At 39.6% G+C, this 24,873-nt stretch overlaps 1 protein-coding gene across 1 annotated transcript in view; it reads right to left on the reverse strand.

Moving 5' to 3' along the window:
• mapkbp1.L (mitogen-activated protein kinase binding protein 1 L homeolog) overlaps window positions 1-24,873 on the reverse strand; it is an 86,921-nt gene that overhangs the window by 42,731 nt on the left and 19,317 nt on the right. Inside the window, 1 exon segment of the mRNA NM_001093073.1 lies at window positions 7,986-8,077. Within this exon segment, the coding sequence (NP_001086542.1) occupies window positions 7,986-8,077 (92 nt within the window).

Below are 24,873 nucleotides of genomic sequence, written 5' to 3' on the forward strand. Positions count from 1 at the left end.
AGTTCAATGTGCTCAACAAACTTTTTACCTTTTCTAAACACACACAAAAAAAAAAAAAAAACTATGGTTTTTCTTATTTCTTGAGCTAAAAAGGCCACCCAGGGAAACTGAAGCTACTCCATGTTTGTTCCTTGCAAACAAAGATACGTAGATTTGTAGTGAACAAATAATCCCCCTGAATAATTGAGGGTAGAATGGTTGTATACTGGTAATCCATATTTCGACTTTGGAAGGACCAAATATGGAGTAGCTTTCATTTCTGTTTGCCCTGTTTAGTTCAAGAAATAATAGGCGAAAAGAATCCTCCGCAAAAGCATTTTCATTGTGCTCATGTTGATTAAGAGGTTATACTGTGCCTTTAACATGGAAAGCTCCACTGCAGCCAAATCCTGTAAGTCAGCACATTTAGGACTGTACAGGTCTGACGTGCCAGGATCCCCAGACTCCACGCTAGGGAATGTGCTTCCTTCCCTTGTACGTTATGGTTGAAGCATAAACTACATAAATAAATAATGCGGAACTCCCCGCAGTGACAGTGACAATAAGACACAAAGAGGCACATGGGGGGGAGCAGAGACTATTTCTGTGGAATAACACAGGTAGGAGTGGGGGCAGTTACATACATTTAGAAGCCATGAATACATGCAGAGGGTACAGATCCCTTATTTTTTTGGGGGGGGGATCTGATACAGGAGCAGGAGTTGTAATGACTGTAAAGAATGAAGATGAGTGATGAATCCACCGCACTCCTGCAATTCACTTCAACTGCACTGGTGGTGATGGCCCTCCGTTAACACGGCTTGGTCCCTTAGCAACAGCAAATTTTTTTACGGATCTGCATAGACAGACAATTATCTGCAAAATTATGCTGGTAAAGCCTGAAGGACACGGCCAAGCTAAAGGCAACAAAGCAGCCTATATGAAACAGCACAGCCTTGTCTGTCGCTCGCACAACCAATGAACATGGCAGGGGGGATCCCTCCGTGCTCAAGGCTGTGCTATGGCACAACAACAGGGTCTGTATAGGCATAGGTGACTGCTGATAAATAGTCAATGCAAGCACTAGGGTTAATTCTGGTGCAAGTAGAAGATTTAAAGGGACGGCTTCTTAAAGGAAAACTATACCCCCAAAATGAATACTTAAGCAACAGATAGTTTATATCAAATTGAATGACATATTAAAGAATCTTACCAAACTGGAATATATATTTACATAAATATTGCCCTTTTACATCTCTTGCCTTGAACCACCATTTCGTGACTCTATCTGTGCTGCCTCAGAGATCACCTGACCAGAAATACTACAACACTAACTGTAACAGGAAGAACAGAGGAAGCAAAAGGCAGAACTCTGTCTGTTAATTGGCTCATGTGACCTTACATGTGGTTTGTATGTGTGCACAGTGAATCGTACCATCTCAGGGGGCGGCCCTTATTTTTTAAAATGGCAATTTTCTATTTATAATTACCCAATGGCACATACTACTAAAAAATTATATTATTATGATAATGGTTCATTTACATGAAGCAGGGTTTTACACATGAGCTGCTTTACTCAGTATCTTTTAATAGAGACCTACATTGTTTGGGGGGTATAGTTTTCCTTTAATGTAGGTTTAACTTGCCAAGTGTGCCTTGTTGCATGGGCCTCACCGAGGGTCAGCCTGACCAAAGGGAGGTAGACTGGGTACTTTGTGCAACTGCACATATAAACCACCAATAAACCCAAAGCAGTAGAAGTAATTCCTCACAGAGAGAGTCCTGTGTATCCTGAGGACCTTCATGATTTAAACCACATACAGTACTCTGAGAGGGTGGGACTGATGTAGGCTATCTAGGCACATATATACACAATGTTTTAGCCTAATATGGTGCATGTTCTTGCCTCCAAGTGTCAGTGAGAAATATCAGAGGGAGCTATGGACACAAATTCCACAAAGGATGACGAATGACCAAGCTCATTGCAACTGATAACAGGACTAGATCACTGCACATATTAGACTGTCAGAGCAGCCTCAAAACCCATAGACTAAATTTTACAGAGCCAGTGCCTTTCTGCCCTATCTTTCCAAGCCTTAAAGGGTTAACAATTTAAAGAGGAGCTATCGCAAAAATGAAAAGCTAATATAAGCTTCAGCATACTGAAATAAGAAACATTCTAAATACAATCAGTTAAATATTCTGTACTGTTTCTGAAATAATCAAGTTTATCTTCACTATCCCACTCTCAACATATGTTTCTCTTCATTCTTTCTTCATTTAGGAGTTGGTGTCAGATAATCATTGACAGTTAGATCCAATCTACCTTATAGAGGGGCTCCTATTGCCTAGAACATTTATTCAAGCTCACTATTAAAAATCACCAGAAATCCTGTCTCTCTACATGCAGAATTTGTGTAAAAGGCACAAATTGTGTTTATGCTGGAATCAGTTATTTGAATGAACTCTAATACACCGCTAGGAAAGAACCCCACTATATTGGATCTAACTGTCAAGGACTATCTGACACTCAACTGCTGCATAAAGACATAATGAAGAGATTCTGAGAGGTATAGTGAACATAAACATGTTTATTTCAAAAACAATGCAAAATATTTAATTGATTGTATTTATAAAGTTTCTTATTTCAGTATACTGAAGCTAATATTAAAATTTCATTTTCGCGATAGTTCCCCTTTAAGGAGAAATAACATTAAAAGCAAAATAATTTATGGTTATTTGCAAGCCTTCAGAAATTGAATGCTAGATATCTAGAAATATTCCTCAGTGCTGCCATAGTCATAGCTTCAGTTTAAGCACCCCTCAAGGGACTTTCACTGGAAACTCAAACAATACTTCTAAATCTATATACGGTACAAGTATAGAGGCGATGAGGCACTTCTGGAGTATAGCAGTACCTTATGATAGATTGGGCTGTCTAACTGGAAGCCCCACAGCCCTTCATTTGATTTTAAGATTGCAGCCTTAGACTTCTGTTAATCATAAATTCATATTTGAACAAGCAATTCACAATTTGTAGACCACATTAGTGGCAAAATAAACATTAATTACACTACATAAATTAAAGAGTTTTTTTTTCTTCAGTCTGGGTTTTATTGAAAATTTCTCCAAAAACCCAAATAATCCCACCCATCTATTCTCCTTTCTCCTTTTCTGAAGCTGTGAAGGGGAGCCGGCGGCACTCCATACACTGCACTGTAGGATAGGATCCAATCAGCAGCTAGGCTGACCAGAACTGAAGTCTGCCTTTGCTTGGGTGACTGCAGGGCTGTGATATTATATTAACTTATTAACTTATTTTTAATATTAACTTTTAGCCCAAAGTGATACTAGCACCTTATATTATTCAACAGTGTCTACATAATTAGGATGTGTCTAAGCTATGCTATTTGTCTCCTTTGATATAAAAAGAATTGAGTTTTAGGTTTAATTTGAAAATGACTTATAATAAAGCTTTTTATGCCTGGGTGACAGATCCCATGTAAACCCTGGTTCTATTAATTACTGAACAGCCCCATATCCAGAAAACCCCTGTTACCAAGCATTCCGGATAATAGATCCCATACCAGTACTACCAATAGATTTCCTTTAATTCTGCATAGCAAATATAGTTTGCAGGAAGGAAGGGCAGAACTGTGGCTGGTACAGTGGGAGTATATGGAAACTCCGAGTAGTCTGATGCTCTGGCTCCATGCCCTGATCATGTTGGTTTAAGAAAAACATACAAGCACACTATGAGCGCCGCACAGCCCCTCACTCTGAGACAGAGACACATAAGGGGTGTGCAACAAGGTCATATCAAATCTGTTTGCACGACACCTGCTAAAGCTGTGTACCCTACAGATTTCCTGCCAAAACAAACCACACTGGCAACAGTATTGCTGGAGAGATAAAAGAGCCAGAAATGCTGAAATACAAGTCTGTGCCGCTGTGTCAGCTCTTTGCACTCGGATAGAGGAAACTGGAGTGAAACAGATAACACCCCCCACTCCAAGTCTCTGAATAACACACAGGATCACAGGCAACAATCCAGCATTTCTAACCTCAAAACAGCTTTTTGACATAACTTGGTCGGCTCTCGTGGAGGACTGAGGATAATTAGAGGGTCAGACCTAGCGCCATAATTAAAATAAGAAGCAGCAACAGACTGTAGAGCTTGCTTGTTTTGCCCCATGTGTACAATAAAAAGGAACTGAAAAACTGGCTCCTGGTTGGACTGTTGGCCTGAGGACCAGCAGTTTAACTCAGAACACCTGTTCGTGGAATGCCAAGACTGCTAATGATTTCTCACATTGTGGCCCTTTCATGCACAGCACAGAGCCCTGCCAAAAACACAGCACTACTTGCACATATGAACAGTGTCAGTAAAGCTGGATTTCTGCTTCTTGCTCATCAGACCTTGATGATTTTATACACGTATGGGACCAGTTGTTTAGAATGCTCGGGACCTGGGGTTTTCCGAATAATGGATCTTTTCCATTCATATGGATGAGTTAATAGTGCTACTCCAGCAGAATTCTGCACTGAAATCATTTCTCAAAAGAGCAAACAGATTTTTTTATATTCAATTCTGACATGAGGCTAGACATTTTGTCAATTTCCCAGCTGCCCCCAGTCATGTGACTTGCCTGCACTTTAGGAGAGAAATGCTTTCTGGCAGGCTGCTGTTTTTCCTTCTCAATGTAACTGAATGTGTCTCAGTGGGACAAGGGTTTTTACTATTGAGTGTTGTTCTTCGATCTACCAGGCAGCTATTATCTTGTGTTAGGAAGCTGCTATCTGGTTACCTTCCCATTGTTCTTTTGTTTGGCTGCTGGGGGGGGGGGAGGGATGGGGGGATATCACTAACTTGCAGTACAGCAGTTAAGAGTGATTGAAGTTTATCAGAGCACAAGTCGCATGACTTGGGGCAGCTGGGAAATTGACAATATGTCTAGCCCCATGTCAGATTTCAAAATTGAATATAAAAAAATCTGTTTGTTCTTTTGAGAAATGGATTCAGTGCAGAATTCTGCTGGAGCAGCACTATTAACTGATTCATTTTGAAAAAAAATGATGCAGAAAGAGAAGAACTATTAAACAGCTGGATTGCGACATAGAAAAATGGCATTTATTCATACTTTTTGATGAAACCGGTAACTGTGATGGTTATTATTAGGGGTTTCTTGTGGGCCTCTTTATCAAATTTTGGTTTGGAAGCCAGATTTCCCCTTTAATTAGGAGAGAAAGAAAATGATTTTTAAAAATCTGGATAAAATGGAGTCTATGGGAGATGGCCTTTCCGTAATACGGAGCTTTCTGGATAAAGGGTTTCCGGATAACTGATCATATACCTGTATAAGCATCTTTAGAGAGACTGGGGCAGTCAATTACTTGCATCCTCACACTCTGCTGCTTTTTTTCTGCTTCAGGCAAACAAGTCCTTACATTACAGGTAAATGATATATACATCAGTGCATACAATGGTATGGATGAGAAAGCAGTATTCAAAGAGCTAAAAATGGTTTATAAGCCATTTCTTTATTATAGGTACAGAAAAATGGAATTAGTTCATCTGAACATACTAAGGGACCTTTACACATTAATGAATGACAACAGTAGAACTATGGAATGGAGTTACTAGGTGGAACCATATAATTTCTCCAAATTTACATAGACACATTTCTTTCAAAACTTTTTTTATTGGTTTATCACATTACATCCATGTTCAATATGTAGTAACCATGTTTCTGACTTTTCGCAGATAACAGATGTTCCCCTACACAGAGGGAATCACCAGCATTACAGTCAGTTACAAGGAAAGATGACATTCCATTTGTATATTATATACCAATAAAAATTTTAACAAACAAAACCGTCTACAGCTGAGTATTTTTCCATAAATGTTTATCACTTACTCCCAAAATAGTGCTAAAGAACAGTAAAAATATTATCGTAGAGGTTTCAACTCGACCAGAAAACCCAAAACAGTGTGAATGATAAGGTACACATTTAGGGGAAAATTTCTCAATAATATGACAGTATTACATACTAGTATAAGATATCCAAGGCGTCCAGATCTTGGTAAAAACAGTATATTTTTCAGTTATGATACTTAACATTCTTTCATTAATCATTATCCAGTGCATCCTGTGACGGAACATAATTATAGGAATGGAACGTTTTTTACATAGACACATTTCTAATCATCCACTATTCCTTAGACATTTTTACTTTTGTCACGGAATTGAGATGAACTTGTATCCAGTTTAGGGGGAAGTATACCCTATTCCAATGCTATGAATAGGGATTCTCTACATTTGTTTGTCTATTGCTTTAATTGGGAAATGTATTGTTTGTTATTTCTTGAACTACACTGGGCAAAATTGAAAGCTGAATGTAAACTTGCAGTCTACTTCCAGGTATCAAAAGCACACTAAAAACAAATCAGCAGTGACAAACAGTCCACTTAAAAGCCTCTGAATAAATAAAACCCTCCTCTCCAAACATGAAGTGTGACTTGCAATTTCTTATTATGCTCTTTTTAGCTCAAGAAATAATGTGATTAAAATATGCAAAAAGTATTTTTAGCACAGACCCAATGTTGAAATGGTACTATACTGACCCTTAAAGCGGACCGGTCACCTAGACATAAAAAGCTGTATAATGAAAGTCCTTTGCAAATTAAACATGGAACCTAAATTTTGTTTTTCCATTAAAACATCCATACTTGTTATAAAAGGTTTTTAAATATCTGAGCTGTCAATCAAATATTACCAGCCCCGCCTGTATGCTTGAGGCAGAGGTGGGGCAGTCAATTACTTTTACTTTTTATTGAGCAATTCCTGGATGTCAATGCCCTCCTCACATTCCCCCTCCCTCCTCCCACTCTATAATTGTGTATGGCACTGCATATGGACATTAGGTCCCCCATTCTGGTGCATACACAAGATTTTGGGGTGATGCACAAATTGTCTTAATAACTATATCCAAAAAATAGACATTAGGTCCCCCATTCTGGTGCATACACAAGATTTTGGGGTGATGCTAATAACTATGTCCACAAAAAATGCTCTGATTCCCAGACTGAAGCAAATAATAAATACAGTGTAAGCAAAGTTTATTTTGCTCAACTGACAATAGAAAAGAATTAGGAATTATTTCTTAAGGTAACAGGTCCCCTTTAAAGGGCACGTCAACCCCAAAATAAAAATGTGCCTAATAAAAGATTACATAATTCTGAGAAACGTTTTAATATACATTTATTAAATAAATTCAGTGCTTTTAAAAATATTTGTATAAACAATTGCCATTGAAAGCAGCATTTGCTTAAGTCCTGGTTGTTACTTTTTAAAAAATGTTGCAAAAGTTTTAGTTCCCCAGCAAAGACAGGTCTGTTAATCAGCTGCTTGGTCTTACATTGCCACTGAGCCACCAGGGCAGAGAATAGACAGGGACAGAAACACAGCTTTCAGTAGCATCATGTATACAAATTAAAACTTAAAATCCATAGAAAATGTTTAATTAATGTATATAGCAAAGTTATTGCAAATAAGGTTTCCTTTTATTAGGCAAAAAATATTTTTTGGGTTGACATTCCCTTTAAATATAATTTTTTCTAAATGTAAACCAATTCAATGCATATAAACATTACTAGATTTTGCATTCGGCCACTAGTCAGGGCAGATGTCTTATCTTGAACTTGAAAGGGTGGATTTACCAAACATGACTATTAAACAATTTAAAAAAATGCAAACAGATTCGAGTTCAGTCTTAATTCATAAATAGGAAAACAGTAGCAGTAATATACCCCTCAAAAGATTTGCGTCTTTGGCAGAAGTCCGTTTAATGCAAAGAAGCATATTGTAGGGAGCGGATTTCCCCAGTGCTTTTATTTAGGAATGTGGCTTCTTTTACAATAGTGTGCCAGTAATTACAGACTTTTGATTGGTAAGTACAGGAAATCATAAAATCCAATGTACATTGAGTAGTGAAAAAAAACTTACCCGGCTGGATAAGCAACAAGGCCAGTCTTTGGGTCGCATGATAGTCCTCTTCCAGCAGATACTGTGATACCAAGAACCTTCTCTAGCGTCACCTGGGAGAGTCAAATACAGAAGTTTGCGGTCAAGAGCATGAATACATCTATATTCTAGCCACTATCCGATTGGGGAACCCTAATTTATGAAACATTATGTCAAGCAAGCAACTACAAGCATATTAGACTTGTACTTACAATTACATACAACAACGGACCATTTACCTGTGCCCTGTGTAAGTATCCCAACCAGTGTCTCCACCAAGATTGCTGGCAGAACGCAGTTTTGCCATAATAAATTACACTTGGTGATCTAAACCCAAATAGAAAATGTTAACTTAGAGTTCTCATCTGTACACTTCTGCAATTTTCATTCATTCTCTGTTTAGTGATTTCTGGCATATTACCAGTAATAGACAGCTATACCACGTTTTCAGCTCAGAGTGCCAGCAGCCCCACGATTACCAGACTACCAACTATGGAGGTATCGCATAGTCCATTAGTGTCTAAAAGCTGCATATATTGCAGAAAACACAAAAATATAGAAAATGTATGTAATGTAAACACACTCATATGGTTTGTATCTCCTTAAAATCAAAGGAACAGCACCCATTCCCCAAGCCATATTTTCTTACATCTGAATGGGTGATCTAATAGACCTACTACTAGTAGATATCTAGGTGACCATCACCTGCCCTTTGAGCAGCACTTCTGTAGAACATTCTTTTTTCACATTAGTCATTTCTCCAATTAATGACTGTAGTGTGAATGTAAGAAATCTGATCCATAACCACTTTGTCTGCCACACACCTTTCTGTTTTAAAGTCCTTTGGGGTTTTTATTCACTACATCTGAAATGACATCACTGGGAAGGGTCAGGTAAGGTGACATGTCTTATAACACAGGGCCCTGCTTTAAATCTGGCCTTTCACCCAACTGAACCGGACATGGACTTGGCATTTCAATGTGAAACTTCCTAATAAAGGTTTTGGGCATTACTACTGTATAAAAGCACGTATGTAGACCTGTAACACTTTGGTGGCATCTAATATTTGTGGACATTATACTCTATACATACACAATATAATAATCTTTTTATCAATAACTATCAGAGAGAAAAGTGCAAATGACTGGTAACTAACTGTAAGGAAGACATATCATTTCACCTAGCTTTTAAGTTCATATGTAGTAAATGAAGTACATTAGACGTAGCCTGTTCTCAGGCTCATTTACTCATTTCTTAAATACCCTGTAAGTCAACCCCTTTTAATTAAAGTCTACAACATGAAGAAACAACCCTTATGACTGGTGGTGAGGTTATGAACATCATAGTGATGCCAGGCAAGTAATATGGCCCAAGGGCACATCACCTCTCTGACAGTAAACATACTTGACTTGCTTCTACATGTTTAGTCTTTTTCTGAGAAAATTCTCTTTCAATCATATTTTTCTCATTCTGAAACTACTAGACTACACCCATGTTTTGCATATTAACTGCCTTACTAGATTGTCTTCACAGATCCCAACATGCTATTTCATAGTATATTTTGGAAAAGCAATGTAAACAGTTGCCTCAAGTACTATAGAATTATAAAAAACGCAGCTCTCCCATAGTAAAAAGGTTTAATGAGCCACTACAACTACACAATGATTTCTAATAAAACCATAATGACCTCTTTTTGAATTTGTAAATGTTATAATAGTGCGTAAATGACTGTCTCTACCTATCTTCAAGCAAGAAGACAACAACAGTCTTCTCTGGCTGGGATCTGTATATAGTAGTACAACAGCAGTCTAAGCACATAGCACATAACCCCAAAATGAATACTTGAGCAACATATAGTTTATATCAGATTAAGTGACATATTAAAGAATCTTTTCAAACTGGTTTATATATTTAAAGTAGAAGGAAACCCTTTCAGCGCAAAATACCCCCCCCCCACACACACACACACACACAATAGCCTGTGCTACTTACCCCTCGGAGCAGGACCTCTCTTGTGGAGTTCACAGGCGCCATCTTCTCCCGTGCAGTCTTCTTCCTGGATTCCCCGGCGTTTGGTGGCGCATGCACAGTAGGAGCATTTACCGGTTGGAATCTACTGCACATGTGCCGAAAGTAACCAAGAAAAAAAGAAAATCGGAAAACTGACTTTCGGCACTTGCGCAGTAGAGCTGAACCGGCAAATGCTCCTACTGCAAATGTGCTGCCAAACGCCAGTGAATCCAGGAAGAAGACCGCACGGGAGAAGATGGAACCTGCGAACTCCATGAGAGAGGACCTGCGCCGAGGGGTAAGTAGCAATTTAGGGGCATTTGCCCGGGGGGGCTACGGGGGGAGGGGTTTTGCGCCGAAAGGGTTTTCTTCTCTCTAAGTAAATTTTGCCCTTTTACATCTCTTGCCTTGAACCCCCTTTTCATGATGGTCTGTGAATGTGTGCTGTCTCAGAGATCAACTGACCAGAAATACTACAAGTGTGGAAGCAAAAGACAACTGTCTGTTAATTGGCTCATGTGACCTAACAAGTATAGTTTGTTTGGTATGTGTGTGCACTGTGAATCATACGATCCCAGAGGGCAGCCCTTATTGTTTAAAATGTATTTAGGATTACCCAATGGCACATACTACTAAGAAAAGTACATTATCATGAAAATGGTTTATTTGCATGAAGCAGGGTTTTACATATAAGCTGTTTTATGCAATATATTTTTAGAAACCTACATTGTTTAAACTTTAAGGGGTACAGTTGTCCTTTAATATCGGTATGGTACCTATTATCTAGAACGCTCAGGACCTGGGTTTTTTTCTCAGATAATAGATATTTCCATAATTTGTTTACTAGAAAATCCTGTAAACATTTAATAAACCCAATAGGGCTGGTTTTGCTTCCCCTAAGGATTAATTATATCTTAGTTTGGCTCAAGTACAAGATAGGGGTTTATTACTACAGAGATAAAATGGAATCTATGGGAGACAGCCGTTCTGCAGTTCAGAGCATTGACATGGACTGGATTTATGTTTTTGGAAAATATGCGTTGTAACATATCTACTCAAGAGATGCCAAAATACCATAACATTTGTCAAATTGCAACAAGTATTCCTGCATTCTGACACACTGTCAAATCAAAACTGCCAAAACTACTTTTCACCTGAAGGAATTTTTATAAACTGCACTTCTTTCAAGAAAGACAAAAATGCAAATACATTGCCTCACAAATGAATAGCAATATTGAGAATCTTTTCCCGATGTAAGAAAATCTACCCGTGTGTTTCCATAATGTTATTCCCCCTGGAATACCAAAGAATAAAAAAACTATTGGCTGTTAAATGCCATGAGCGTGTCCAAAAATACTCTAAGCCCCCTTGCAGCCAAGAGGTGTGCCAGCCGAGACCTTTACTGCTGAAGGCTGCATTCCTGAACCACTATTTTTGAGCCTTGCTACGGCTGGGTGTAGCCTTTAACAATAAGCCTCCTGGTACATCAGTTGTCAAATCACTAGATCACTGTGGGCATGTCCCAAGCCACCCGATTTAGTTGATTCAAATCTGCAGGAAAATATTTTTCTTAAAAAAGTATGGACACTGTTTTGACTAAGATGTGTGAATTAAAGGGACAGTAACATAAAAAAAATGAAAGTGTTTTAAAGTAATGAACATATAATGCAGTGTTGCCCTGCACTGGTAAAACTGTGGTGTTTGCTTCAGAAACTATAGTTTATATAAATAAGTTGCTGTGTAGCAGTGGGTCTGCCATTCAAAGGAGAAAAGACTCAGGTTACACTGCAGATAAGCTCTGTAGAACAAAATGGTGTTATCTGTTATCCACTATTTAACCTGTGTCATATAGCTTTTTTTTTTTAATAATTTCCACCATTGCTACAAAGCAGCTTGTTGATATAAACTATAGTTGTGTTTCTGAAGCAAACAGATCAGTTTTACCAACGGAGCAACAGTACATAATATTTTCATTACTTTAAAAACACCTACATTTTTTGGTGTTAGGGTTTCTTTAATAAGCAAGCAAGACTGGGAGGAACAGTTTTGGGCACACATGGCTGCAGCTCTAAGCCTAAAGGAACCCTGACAATACCTCTCCATATAATAAAGATCAACAAGCTCTTTTTCAGTTTCTCCTCCAATACTATGGCAGGGTCAGAACAACTAATGAAATCTTCTTTCAGTCCTAATGGCATTAAACAAGCCATCTAAGAAAGAGGGAGAAGGGGTGTTGTTCATGGGCAGAGACAAACAAATGAGCTCTGAATGTAGGTCACTTCAATTAGCAGCAGTCTGTGCTCAAACAAAGGGTTAGCTCAGAGGTTTCCTTAATCAACAGAATGGAGAAGTAAAGTGAATATCTAAAAGGTCAAGTGCCGTCGGCATGGTCAGGCCTCATTCAAAGTGATCTTGTTAAAACACACACACACACACAACACACAAGAACTTTTTGACAGCCTGCATAGCTATTTATCCTCTGGAATGCTTTAGCCTGTACGTATACCGAATATTTAAATATCAGCGCTGTGCAATATGTCGGAGCTCTAAAAATACAATAATAATAATAAATAAAAAACATATCATGGCTCTTGTTGCGGATTAAAACAAGGGCAGTTAATATGTTTTTTTAAAAGTACTATCACATATATTCAAAACAGGACTCAAAATTCTTAGCTATCTGGGCCCCTTACGTATTACTGGCAAAACCCCCCAAACCTATAGTAAATTTGAATACTAGGCAAGTTGAATATAAAGGGTCTCACAGCCTCTACCTCTAGAAAGCAACCGGATTTCACAGGTTGATATCTTATAGATATTAAAGGAGAAGGAAAGTTACCAAGCCAGTTTATTGCCAATAGATTAGCCACAATAGTGCAAGCAAGGCCCGGACTGAGAATTAAAATAGGCCCTGGCATTTCAGGTCCACAGAGGCCCAATCAGCCCACACTGAGGCCCAAACAGCCCCCACCAGCCCACTAAATAATCACTTTCTATGGCACTTTATAGCAGCCCCTCTGGCATTTGCCAGAACCCACAGATTGCCAGTCTGAACCTGGTGCAAGCTACAACACTATTTAATTCTGCAGAATGCTTTACCATACCTGAGTAAACAACTCTAGACGCTCTGTTTGTTTAGGATAGCAGCTGCCATATTAGATTGGTGTGACATCACTTCCTGCCTGATTCTCTCCCTGCTCACTCATAGCTCTGGGCTCGGATTACAGCAGGGAGGGGAGGACGGAGGGGGAGAGGAGCAAACTGAGCATGCTCTGGACATTTAAGCTGACAACAGGAAGTCTGATACAGAAGCCCATGTGTACAGAATAGAAGGAAAGAAATGCAGTGTTTCTTTTGACAGAGCAGCGTTACTTTAAGGGTTTATTGATGTATTTATATAGACCTTTCTGATAAGGCTTACTTAATTTTAGCCTTTCCTTCTCCTTTAAAACTGCTAGGCTATAGAATATATAATGAAATGATTTTAAAGGTAGAATGTATTATGTTTTGCAAAGTTTTGCTTGGTTTTTGTTTCTTCTTTTCCTTTTATTCTTTAATCTTTGTTTATGTGTGTTTTAAGACTTCCACAACAACCAATGCTTTTAATAAGGACACATGGCAATGATTATGTTTTTGTCAGATCTTTATTATACAATGTTAATATGCAATGTCAACAAGCATGGATTCTTTTCTTTTTTTCTCTGGAAAAAAATAAATTCAATAAAAATTTTAAGTTACCGAAAAAAAAAAAAAAAAAAAGGCAATTTGTCAAAACAAATCTTAAAAAAGTTAAATCTTAAGTTAACAGTTCTTAAAGCTAAACAATCCTTGTGAGGCAACTTCGGAAAACGAATCGCCGCAAGATTAGCGCCAGCGGTTTTTCATTTTAGCCAGCGCAGAGTGAGGGAAGGCGTTTGGGGAGATTGGTCGCCGCAAAGACGAGGCGATTAGTCGCTAGGCGAATAAATCTCCCCGAAACGCCCATATGGCCTTACCCTAAGGTGTCTATAACAAGAGTGATATGGCTGTCTTACAGATACTTTCACATCTTGTATGTTGGAGTGGAGTAGATCAGATGACATGAAGTTAGTGGGTCATACTAAACTACAGATAAGCAGTTAATCAGGAAAAGCTAGAAGTATCTCATAGTAATTGAAAGTAGTGTAGTTCTACTTTGTAATGAGTATGTGTGGGCATCAATCACACACACACATTTCGTGATCATTCTAGATTAAGAAATGTTTGCTACTTAGATAACTGGCTTGAATCACTGTAGATGGTGCTCATTTAGGGCAACTACTGTATAAGGTCAGAGACACACGGTCAGATTCGGGGAGATTAGTCGCCCAGCGACAAATCTCCTCTTCTTTGGGGGCTATTTGTTTTCCAAAGTCGCCTCGTGAGGCAACTTCGGAAAACGAAGCACTCGGAGTGCCATCCCGCTGGCGATTTTCATACTAGCCGGCGGGAAGGCAAGGGAAAGCAGTACAGGGAGATTAGTTGCCCAGAAGAAGAGGAGATTTCCCATTTCTATCAACTTTTGTGAATGTATATTTATGGAGTGGTCTACAAAAGGGTTAAAACTAGACTCATGTAATGAAACACAAGTAGCTACTGGCTGGTAATCGGAAAGAACAGTAACATTTTATACTCTGCCAAATGTCCAGTGCAGGGGACACAGCATTCATTCATGTGCTTTATGTGATTGCTAGGTAGTAAAAATGTTCTTATGGGATTGCCAGATTCCCTGGAACAGAGATTAGAGCTGCTAGCTCCGGCCACAGATCTACAGGAGGCAGGGCAGAGAAATATGCAGGGAAACAAGTTTAGTTAAAAGGACAGTATAAGATGTGTTCAAAAAAAATGAATACACAGGTATTATCCAGAATGCTCAGGACCTGCCATTTTCTAATTAATTTAGATCTTGATACCTAGTCAACTAGAAAATCATGTAAGCATTAAATAAACCCAAATAGGTTGGTTTTGCTTGTAATAAGGAAAAGTAATATATTATTTTAGGATTAAAGAAAAAAAATTTGATAAAATTGTTTCTAAGGGAGATGGCTCTCTGCCTGCCTATGGGCTCCATCAATTGTGGTGTATGACATCAATTATTATAATTTGGCCTGCAAAAAATAGATATAACTAGCCCATTGCATGCAAAAAGCTGCACAGCACTGTTCTATCTGATTAAAATGATAGGTATACTTTTTTTGGGAGATGCTTCATTCAAATATTATCAATACGAAAGAAATCCACGGCACACAGGCTGCTGCAAGCAAGGATCCCCTTGCACGTTTAATGCGGAAGTGAGCAACGTTTCGGGGTCACGCCCCTTTGTCAAGCCTGACAAAGGGCTTGACAAAGGGGCGTGACCCCGAAACGTTGCTCACTTCCGCATTAAACATGCAAGGGGATCCTTGCTTGCAGCAGCCTGTGTGCCGTGGATTTCTTTCGTATTGATTCAATTGTGAGGTGGCCGAACCTCTACCACTGAGCACCGGACTTCGCATTATACACTGGGTGTGCGAGAGCCAGCTTTTGTTTTACAATCATTCAAATATTATTCCATGTAAAAGACCAGTTCAAAAAGAAGAGCCGACTTAATATGTGTAAAACCACGATTCAGCTACATTATACTTGCAACACTGAACACAATGCACATTATCATTGTATGTGGTCTCACTATGGGGCACATTTACTCGAAGGCGAAGTGGCTAACGCTAGAGTCAATTTGACACGGTTACCGCTTTCAGAGACTTCGCCAATTTACTAATGGGCGCAGTCGTTTCTTCGCTAGCGAAGGAGATAGAGGCTAGCAGTGTTTCGCACTCTAACACCAGGCAACTTTTCGCTCAGGTGAATGGATGTTACGCCTCAAATTCACTAAAATGCGGATTTCACCAGACTTGCCTTCAGCAGCTCAGACTAGGTGAAGTGCAATGGAGTGCATAGATCTTCAGTTACTTACATCATATTTTTGGAGTGGAAAAACGCTGGCATCTTTTTCTTTTTTCAGGGTGATGAGCTGCAAAAGTGTTTAAAATGTTTTCGTGTGTTACCGGTTTCCCCCATACATTTTAGAACATATGGGATTATTATTTCACACTGGGCTTTTGTGTAGGGCATTAAAACAACGCAATTGACTTTATTAGGGTTCCCTTGGCATGTGTAGTTATCAGTGTAAATGTAATGTATTAGATGCAGCATGTAACATAAAGACGTGCATTCAACTTTAAATTTCCCGCCGTATGCAAATTAGCCTGAGTGCAATACCTCTAGCAAAGTCGCGTTAGGCAGAATGGAACGCTTGCGATTCTTCGCTTTGATTTGCTTGCAAATTCCGCCAGCGTCCGACGCCCGGGACGAAAATTTCAGTAAATTGGCATTGTCCGAGTGAATTTTCGCCTGGTGAAGTGTTGCCATGGGTGCGAAGCCATAGCTGGCGAATTTTTCGCCCATGAGTAAATGTGCCACTAAGTGTTGACGTTTAGAGGCTTGCTTTTTTTGTTTATAATTTTTCTTTAACAAAAATACTCATCCATATCCAACACATTGCCCAGTTACCCAGAAGGACAGATGCCATAAAATCTCAATACATGGTTTGTTCAAATTTCCAAGGTTCTGTTCGTGGTGGAAGACAGTCTGTATTGCTTATACAAGTGGAGAGCGTAGAAACACAGTAAATCTACATACAGTATGTACCCCTATACAGTCCTTTGTTACTACAGAGCAGAAAAGCAAGATTGGAAGTACAGTATTCCACTATTTTCCCATAATATGCTGAAGTATATAATTCCCAGGATTCTATGACAGAGAACAAATATAAAAACATATCTGGATTATGCAAAGATTTATCTAACCTACATACTAGATAATCTCTCGCAGCCTATGCTCAGCAGCCTGGATATAAAGTGCTACATACAGACACAGTGAAAATGCAAGGCACACACCAAAGCATTCCCTTGGGGAGCATTAAATGTTATTGCACAGTTCACTGCATCAAGCTGTCCATATGCAGAATTCCTCATTAACCCCCGAGAAGCTGGCAGGGCCAGCCAAGATTAGTCTGCTTGAACAGCAACCAGTACTGATAACCTTTCCACTGGGTTCTTTTATTTTATTCATTACATTGCGGTCACATCACGGTTGAACAGTTCTATTACACCAGCCTCTTGTTGACCTTGATGAGCATCAAACACGATTTTGCGTTTCACTGGCTGAATCCCTCTAGGGACAATCCAACAGCAATTGGATAAATACAGACTGTATGAAATAAGCACATGTACTGTTAAAGTGGCCATACACAGGGAGATCCGGTCGTTTGTCGATGTCGCCAAATGAGCGGATCTCTCCCTGATATGCCCCCACTGAGGGTGGCGATATCGGGCTGATCCGATCGTGGGCCATAGGGCCCAATGATCAGATTGGAGGCATTACAGGTGGACGGATCGCGGTACCGCAATCAGAGGGGGTTTTTTACTCTGCCCAAACTGCATCTGGCCAACTTTCGGGCAGACAACGATCGGGGACACCAGTCGGATGGCCCCACACATGGGCCAATAAACTGCTGACTCGGTCTGTCGGCAGATTTTATTGGCACATGTATGGGGGCCTTTAGAATGCTTCTTTGCCTTACCCTTGCTACACCAAACTGAAGCAAGTGAGATGGACAAGCCATGCCAGACAGAGGCTACAAAAGTTTGCAACTAGCATTTAGCTTTTAAAAATGATCAAATGTCGTGGTTGTCTAACTGGGGCCACTGACAAAAAAACAATGGGGTTTTTACAGTCCTCAGATTCTCCTAGAGCTCCACTAACTTTTAGGGTAGAGGCAGATGGGATGGTTTGTTAACCCCATGCTTTATATCCTCCAGTGTGCACAACACTGAAGTTACCTGCCTATAAGGATTAATATAAATTACCAGTGCTATTAGATATGCATCACATATGCAGCCCAAAGTTGCCTGGAGGACATTATGCACTGGCATCAAACTGTCCCATCTGCCATTGCCCTTATGCCTAAACAGTCACCCTACTTTAAATCCAAGAGCGCCCAGGAAAAAAGCAAGCATTTCTCTTTAACCTTTATTGGCTCCGCCCACCGCTGGCGAACCTCTGTGTTGAAAGAGACTATTGGGGTTATGTAATTAAAGGCACTAAGTTTGCGCAGGGGCTGTAACCTATAGCAACCAATCAGCAGGTAGAATTTCCTGGTCACAGGTTTAAAAGCAAACATCTTATTGGTTGCTACTGGTTACTGCTCCTGGGCAAACTTCGTGCATTTTATTACATGTGGGGGCATATATTCAAACTTTTGGCAAGAAATGTTTTCATACGGGGCACAGATGGAAAACCTCTGCAAATACAAGTGGAATAGGCTCTATTTAGCAACACTACATCATCTACAATTAACAAAAGCAAAAAAACACTTGATGGGAAGACTAGCGGTAGCAGCTAGGAAAACAATACTACAAAAATGGCCAGACACCAATTGCCCATTCATAATGCTAGTTAAAAGAAAGTTACATAATTATTTTCATATGGACTGGTTGGAAGCAACAACCCGAAAAGAGAAAAAAAAACACAAAAAAATTCTTTAATAAATGGACGATATACATATAATCTCTCCCAAGGCAAATAAGACCATACCGTCTATACTTTTAGATACACAACATGGTACGATCTGAATCATTAAGAAACCACCCACTGGTCGTGGAATCATCCCAATACCTCAGAACCTTACAGCAGGAATGGGAACTTGTTGACTACGCACCCCCAGAAGTCATCAAATCTCAACAGATTGTTGGCTTCTTATCAAATATAAATATAATATATAGATTTTAAAAGAGCTGAAAGTTAAAAATGTTACTAAAATGTTAATTATATATTGTTGATGTAATTAGATGAATCTTTATTGAAAAGAATTTTACATCTGAAACAAAAATATTATATTACAATAATAAATAAAAACAAGTTAAAAAAAAATTAAATAAAAAAAGGGGACTATATTGCTTCTGCAGCACCAGGCATATTATCCACAGGCAAAGAATCTGCCTAGTGTGGCAGTAGCCTAAAGCCAATCTATAGAAGACCTAGCTTACATTATATCCAAAACATACAATATAAAGTAGATCGCATTGCTGCCTTTCAACGCAGTGGTCCTAGGATTGATTCCAGCCAGGTTACCATCTGCAAGGAGATTGTATATTCTTCTCAGGCTCGTGGGAGTCATTCATTGGCTGATGTCAATGACCCATATTCCCTGTGAATAGCTTTGTACCACCAATAAAAAAAAAAATAAGGCCCTAAATCTTAACTTTTTTAAAAGGCATATGACCTGCTCTGTTTCCAGGGCTTTCCCATTCTTTAGACAAGAATTTGCAGAGACAGGCTATTTCTGGCAATTCCCATTGTGAACACTGAGAAGGGATCAATGGCAGCCCCATCAACCTACCTCATGTGCCACAGCACTCAGGCTGCATAAGGTACAATACAAAATAAGCAATATACGGTTTTTATTCAAAAACACAAGTTCTATCTCGACAGGTTCCTAAAATAATTCTCAAATTCACATCTTCCAACCACGCGAGGTTACTTCCTCACACCGTGACAATGATTTATAGTGTGAATCAATCCTAAAAATGATTTGCGTTGTAGCCATGACTTTTCCTGCAGTAGCAGAGAAAATTAGTAGAAGGAGAATCAGCTCACGTGGCAATACTCTAGGCAGAGGTTCCCAAATTGTGCATTGATTCAGCTGGGGGGGTGGGGTGGAGAATGTTATTGAAAGACTGGTCCATCCGGTCTTCAAAAAGTCAATCAGTGTGTAATTTATTTTCTCAATAAAATACATGGCACCAAATGCATAAAATTACCCACTGTTATCACTAGTACAATCACTTGTCATGGGATTTTGGACCAAACAGATGCCAAGGCTCTTGTACTTTTAAGCAGTTGTCATACAGGGCATTCTGCCATTTTTACACTCTTTAATGAGAAAAATTGCCCCATGTGCCATCGCACAGAAATGCAAGCAACTACTCTATGTGCCTAAAGCTACAATGGACATATGGTTGCACGCGGCCATTACTCATCTCCCCAGTGGAAAACATGGACAGCCAATCTCCCTAAGCTTGTACCAAGATATAATGCTGCGCACAGCACTATGCTAATCGAATGTATTCCAATATGAATACTAATGATAAGAAGAGATGTAGAAAGAGTTCTGCAAACACAAGTGTTCAGTCCAGGTTTGGTTGCTGAGATGCAAAGAGATTAAGTGACGTTCTGTAGGCTACAAGAAGTGGATACATTTGTCATGTACAGGAATACTGGCTGCGTCTGTTGACTTAAACAGTGAATCATTCTTCAAATAAATACATAAAACGTTAAAAGTAAAATAGAATTTTTTTTATAACCAGACACCTGTTCTCCCAGGCACAAAAAAGAGGGGGGGGGATTTTACCAGCCAAGTTTCTACTGAAGTTTCCCTGATGCTGCTCTATGTGTCACAACCATAAACACGCTGATCAACAATTGCAAATTAATTGAAATTAGTTTGCAATACAGTTAATTCTAATTAAGCGATTTTGCAAAATCCTTTTCAATAGCGAAGCAGAGTGTGTCTGGGCAACGTCCCAACCTCTTTTCTCCCATCTTTCCCTGGACTGCACTAATATTTCTAGTAAGCTCCACAGAGGGAAGATGCCTGAATAGAAGCCAGCAGCAGGCAGATTTATTACAGCTGAAGCTTGCGTGCAGATTTCATATTCCGTGTGCTTTGATAGTTGCTTAGGGATTCAGCAGAAGTTTAAAAATGCCTGTTTCTATAGCAACTATAAACCTCAAACAGTATGGTGTGTTCTGACTAGGGATGCCCTGGATACACTATTTTAGATTCGGCAGAATCCCGAATCCTTTGCGAAAGATTTGGTTGAATACTGAACCGAACCCTAATTCACATATGTAAATTTGGAAAATGAGGGGGAAAGAACAGTGCATGCAGCACAAGGCTAAAAAAAATGTTGACTTTATTGTTTGTGTGACGAAACGACGTGATTTTTTTGGATTTGTTTTGGCCAGGCACTTGGATTCAGCCAAATTGGAGTCCTGCTGAAAAAGGCCAAATCCTGGATTCAATGCATCAACAGTTCTGACCAAGTAGCCTGCAACAAAAACTGGGCATTGGCGAATATGCCGATTCTACATATAGACTCAGGATGAGAGCACTTGTCATTTCTCAGGATACAGAGCAGAATCAAATAGATTTACTACACTGCTGCCTGGTGAAGCCTTCGGGTAATGTAAGATGAAGTACAAGAGAGATAAGTCTGGCTGAAGTTGAAGAAACCTTTAAAGCAAAGCACATGTGTGGTCACGGTTATACTGGGCTGTAGATCTTGGCAAGAGGCTATGCCAGGAATACCATGTGGCAGGCATAAATATCTGCAAGGCTCTTTCTTGTAAGTGGCTGCAAGACGAGCGTGTACCAGGAGTTCCCACCCTGGGAGTGTATTGTATTTCACAGGAAGGGGTGCTGAAAGTTCTTTACTTGTCAGTACCAGGCACTTGCTCACACAGCTATGTAATGGAATCCTGCTTCACATACAGTGCCACACAGGACAGAATAGTAGACTCAAATACTCAGGCGAATGGATAATGGCATGGATAAACTCTACACACTCAGTAAGTTTATTTGGCTACTTGCCAGTGTGGGGCCCAAATGTGGGCCAAACCACACATGCTGTTGGTGTTAGGATCTCGGAACATTTATCAGCTGTGTATAGGGGCAATGAGAAATCGGCTACAGCCAGGCATGTGAAATTGGAGCATGTAGATCCTACAGACATCCGTTTTCAGGTTATTGATAAGCCACACATTGAAATTAGGAAAGGAGGTGTGAATAAAAGGTTATTAGATAAGGAAGTCTATTGGATCTACCACCTTAAGACCACAGAGGAATATAGGGGCATGAATCGGGACTGGGAATTGTCATGTTACCTTTGAAATTCGGATATCCGATACATTTCTTAGATCTATACATCTATATTATTTTATATATTTTTTTCTTTATTATTGATGTTTTGTAGTTGCCTTTTCTTTACTTTATATAAAAAAAAAAATGTTTTTTGTTCTTTTTCTTGCATTTTGATCATGTCTGCTCACATGTTTTACTTTTCAACATTTGTATTTACCTTTTTTTCCCCGTTGCATCTGACTTGATGCCTGCGTTTTGCGCATCACATTGCATTCGCAAAAACGCACGGAGATCGTCCTTGCAGTACTACCCTAAAACATGAATTTTTAAAGCACCATTCAAGTCTCTCCTTCCATGGTGCACCATGCTTGTTACATGGTTTTGACATACTAAGGTTACCCTGGGGCAGCTCTTCACGTGTTGCACATGGAGGTTGAGTGTATCGGTGTACTCCAAGGTAATCTCTTTATACATTCATTAAGTGCCTAGCACATTGCCTCCGGATCCCAAAAACCCACAGCAGCAGCGGCTGACTCACTGCAGGAGACAAGTATTTAAAAATATAGTGCCAGAGTAATATCAACAACACCTTTATTGTAGTGGACTAAAGGTGCCCAAAAGTGCCTTACTTATGGTCATTCCCAGCAACAGCATCAAGCCCATAACATGATAACTACCCTGCCTATATACAAACCACATTTACCATAAACCATTGCAGATTCCTTCAAGCCAATATTTTCCAGTTATGTTCCCCCTAAAGCCAAATCCAGTAGGAGAATCTAGGGTACATAAATATCACCAGTACTATCTCACCAGTCCTAAGCTCAGTTTGTGCCCATAAGAAATGCATCAGTGGCCAGAATTATCTAATTATCTATGGTCAGACTAACCACTGCCTAAAGGTGGCCATAGACGTTACGATTACAATCTTTCCAGGAAAGATTGTTTGTTTGTTTCAATACAGATGTGTAGCGCTGAATAGTCAGATATACAGGCAGAAACGATAGAATTCTACATGTATCCGGCACTAATATTGGGCGATGTTCAGGTGCATTCAAAGGCACCCGATTAAAATTTTCCGGCCACTCCGATCGATGAGTCGACAGATATCCAAGTCTTCTGCTGATATCGGTCGGCTTGTCTCCCACCATACATGCACTGAATATTGTAGAAAAATGGTTTGTGTGTCTATGGCCACCTTAACCTTGGTCATCTGTAAAGTCATCAAAACGACAAGAAGAATAACACAGCGCTTACACATATACGTACAAGCCTTTTTTGGTTGATCAAACTATACAGGAAGCAGCAGGAGCAACAGGAAAAGTTTCCATAGGAGTCTGTTATGCAACTGGCCAGGTACACACATAAACTGCTCCCCTCTTATTCAGATCAGTACAATCTGATTTACCCAACTACTGGGCCAGGTCACAAGTCATAACTCCCGTCTGCCATAAGTAAAAGCAAACAGAGCCAAATCAGGAACTTACACAGACTTCCTATTCTCTATAATAGACACGCTAGTAGCAGCAGATTATTGTTGAATTGAAGACAACATAAAAGCCCTGTGTGCAACTGTGCTGACAGACAGGAAGAGATGACAGGAAGGGATGGGAAGATAAATATACAACAGATAAAGCCTTACACATGAAAAAAAAAAAAAAAACAACTTTACGGCACAGAACTCTATAAAAAATGAAGGTGCATTCCCGCACCCGAGTGCAAATAACTTGCAAGCCACTGTCACAAATTCAAAGCCATCTGCTTCCTTTAATGACTTCCTTCGGTGTCTGTGCCACATGTGCCCACTGTTTGCACAACAAATCCCGTGTAGGTGTGAAAATCTCCAAGATCTTAGGTGCCGACTGCCTGGCGTTGGGCACATTTCTCTGCTATTTTAGAGTTGCTTGTGTGGTTTACTGGCTACTCCAAGCCCTTACCCCATAAAACTCCCCCATAAAATGGACTGGGCAGTCAGGTAAGACTACTTACATATATGGCTATAGGTCATTCCCAGCACTAACAAGTACGAGAATGTTGTCAGTCATGCAGCTACTAGCAGAGCAGCTACTAGCAGAGCAAAGTAAAGTGGGTTAGAAAAGAGCTAAGTGGTGCGTATATATGGCTTTTCTAAACAAAGAACAAGACAGTGCTATTGCTACAATATTATCAAAATAAAACTGCAGGAACAAAAAAGGAACAGTGGTTTGTTAATTCAGTTAAAAAAAATGGCAGAATGGCAGGCCTGGTTGACCTGTATGTGGCTAGCTCTAATAATGATGAAGTTCTGGGGCCATACAATTTTCTGTTTTGAGGGGTAAAATATTAGGGATGCCAAATCTAAGCACCTGGCTGAACCAATATTTTTTGACATGAGAACCAAGAGTTTTTTTCTGTATGCAAATACAAGTTAGGGTTCGGATTCTTGAAAGATTCAGGATTTTGTAAAATCCCAAAACAGTGGGATCACTAAAAAAAAAAAAAACACATTTTCATAATTCCCTAAAAATTTTATATTACACAATATGGTGTTAAAACACATACCTACACACTACCTATACACTCTCCCCTAAACAATCAGTCTACCCATTTTCCCACAGCACTACAGGACGAATACATCAATTATGCTGGGGATAGGGTTGCCAACGGCCAGGGAATACAGACTGGCCCCATACTTGTAAGGGTACAGAACCTCAGACAGAAAGATTCCGAAGCAGAAAAGACTGAGCACCCACAGCTTAGAGACTAAACTGCGACAGCACAGACTTACAGCCCCAGAGAGAGCAGATTGTGCCAGCAATGTGACCAGGATGAGGTCCACTCCTGCCTACAGTGGCCAAAAATACTGAGGAACAACCACTTTCAGAGATTCACCCACACCAC

This window comes from Xenopus laevis, chromosome 8L (assembly GCF_017654675.1).
Source record: "Xenopus laevis strain J_2021 chromosome 8L, Xenopus_laevis_v10.1, whole genome shotgun sequence".
In the NCBI taxonomy this organism is placed as follows: domain Eukaryota; kingdom Metazoa; phylum Chordata; class Amphibia; order Anura; family Pipidae; genus Xenopus; species Xenopus laevis.